The sequence below is a fragment of the Neopelma chrysocephalum genome, unplaced genomic scaffold (assembly GCF_003984885.1).
Source record: "Neopelma chrysocephalum unplaced genomic scaffold, ASM398488v2 Primary Assembly neopelma1_145235, whole genome shotgun sequence".
Lineage (NCBI taxonomy): Eukaryota > Metazoa > Chordata > Aves > Passeriformes > Pipridae > Neopelma > Neopelma chrysocephalum.
The window spans coordinates 1-2,490 of NW_020933056.1; the positions used below are offsets into that span (position 1 = coordinate 1).

The 2,490-nt window shown below is 68.9% G+C and overlaps 1 protein-coding gene across 1 annotated transcript; it reads right to left on the reverse strand.

The window, feature by feature from the left end:
• Positions 1-261: 261 nt before the first annotated feature.
• On the reverse strand, positions 262-2,412 carry LOC113962332 (rap guanine nucleotide exchange factor 3-like; the record flags this gene model as incomplete). Its single annotated transcript, XM_027673102.1, has 5 exons — positions 262-334; positions 801-855; positions 1,980-2,044; positions 2,149-2,236; positions 2,362-2,412. Coding segments are annotated over 5 exons (332 nt in total), but the record flags the coding sequence as incomplete, so codon positions are not given.
• Positions 2,413-2,490: the final 78 nt, after the last annotated feature.

Here is a 2,490-nt window from a genome sequence, read left to right on the forward strand (position 1 = left end):
TGGATCCCATCCTGCCCCTTCCCTTTGCTCTGGATCCCACCCCTTCCCTTGGCTCATGGATCCCATCCATTCCCTTGGCTCTGGATCCCACCCAGCTCCTTCCCTTGGCCATGGATCCCATCCATTCCCTCTCCCCCTCCATCCCCCCTCCCTCAGCTCAGGGACCCCAGCACAGGGTGGGGGGGGTCTCCCAGCACAGGGGGGGTCTCCCAGGGCAGGGGGGGCTGGTTTGGGGTGGTGGGTGGGGACCCCCAAACTCACACGTGGAGATCCTGACGGCCCTGGGATCCTCCTGCCGGGGGGGGGGAGCGGCTCCTCAGGGGGGACAGCGGGGCTGGGGGGGGACACACAGAGGGGGGGGGGCTTGGCCTCATGCCCAGCACAGCTGGGGGGGCTCAGCCCCATCCCTGAGGGTTCAGGAGGGGATCAGTCCCATCCCTGGGGGTGCAGGGGGGGCTCAGCCCCATCCCTGGGTGGGCTCAGCTCCACCCCTGGGTGTTCAGGGGGGCTCAGCCCCATTCCTGGGGGTGCACAGAGCGCGGGGGGGGCTCAGCCCCATCCCTGGGGGTTCAGGGGGGGCTCAGCCCCACTCCTGGGGGGGCTCAGCCCCGTCCCTGGGGGTTCAGAGGGGGCTCAACCCCATCCCTGGGGGTTCAGGGGGGTTCAACCCCATCCCTGGGGGTTCAGGGGGGGCTCAACCCCATCCGTGGGTGGGCTCAGCCCCACTCCTGGAGGTTCAGGGGGGTCTCAGCCCCGTTCCCGCCCCTCCCTCCCTTCGCCCCCCCTCCAACCCCACTCACGGTGGGCGTGGCCGCGGCAGCGCTGCAGGACCCGCGCGGTCTTTGCCATCATGTGCTGCGGGAGAGGCACAGGGTCACCCCCTGCCCACCCCTGCCCACCCCTGCCCTCCCCTTCTCTGGCCCCACCCGGCTCCAAAGGATGGGGAAACCCCGATCCCGGCGGCTGCAGGACCCCCCTGAACCCCCCCGAGGGGTCCTGGCTGCGGGAAAAGGGAGGGACCACCCTCCCCTGTGGCTTCAGGGACAATCAGAGACCCCCTGAAGGGTCCTGGCTGCGGGTAGAGGGAGGGGACCACCTTCCCCTGTGATTTCAGTGGCAACCACAACCCCTCCGAGACCCCCCTGGGACCCCCCACAAGCCTCCCCGAGGGGTCCTGGATGCGGGTGCAGGGGTTACCACCCTCCCCAGTGACTCCAGTGGCAATCAGAGACCCCCTGAGGGGTCCTGGCTGGGGGTAGAACGGGGGGGACCACCCTCCCCTGTGGCTTCAGTGGCAATCACAACCCCCTTGAGACTCCCCGAGGGGTCCTGGCTGCAGGAAAAGGGGGGGACCATCCTCCCCAGTGGCTCCAGTGGCAACCACAACCACCCTGAGACCCCTTGAGGGGTCCTGGCTGTGGGTAGAGGGGAGGATCACCCTCCCCTGTGGCTTCAGGGGCAACCACAACCTCCTCAAGACCCCCCCAACACCCCCCTGAGGGGTCCTGGCTGCAGGAAAAGGGGGGAACCACCCTCTCCAGTGGCTTCAGGGGCAACCACAACCACCCTGAAACCCCCTCGAGACCCCCCCCGAGCCCCCTCGAGGGGTCCTGGCTGTGGGTAGAGGGGGGGAAACCCTCTCCTGTGGCTTCAGTGGCAATAACAAGCCCCCCGAGACCCCCTGAGGGGTCCTGGCTATGGGTGGAGGGGAGGACCACCCTCCTCTGTGGCTTCAGGGGCAACTACAACCCCCCCGACACCCCTCTGAGACCCCCCCAAGGGGTCCTGGCTGCGGGTACAGGGGGCACCACCCTCCCCTGTGGCTTCAGTGGCAACCACGACCCCCACGAGGCCTCCTGAGGGGTCCTGGCTGCGGGGGAAGTGGCACCAGCACCACGGAGAAGCCCCAGATGGGCACCCCAGGGGGTGGGGGCACAGCAGGGCCCCTCGGGGGGGGTCCCCGGGGGTCCCCCACTCACCATCTTCTCAAAGTTGATGAGGTTCTCGGCCCACGTGCGGTTCCCCTCGTGGATGAACGTCATGTCTGGGGGGCAGGGGGGGTGATTTGGGGGTCAGAGGGGTTTCCCAGGCCCTGGGAAAGGCTGGATGCACCCAAAGGGGGGCCCAGGAGACCCCCCCCAGACCCACCTTTGAGGAGCAGGGGCACGAAGGGGATGAGGGGGGGGCTCATCTTGGCCACGGCCAGGCGATACACACGGTGGTTCCACGAGGGGTCCTGGGGGCACAGCGGGGTCTGGGGGGGGGGCACAGGCACCCCCAGGCCCTTTTCCAGGGGGAAATCCCACTGGGAAGATGGGGGGGTCATGGGGGGGGTCATGGGGGGGAAGGGGCTGCGCTCACCAACATCCGCTCCAGCGCCGAGTGCAGCTTCCGGATCTTGTGGGGCAACCTCTGCACAGGGAGGGGGGCACTGGGTTGGGACCCCCCCGGCTCTGCCACCCCTGAGACCTCCCAGGGCAATCCCACCCC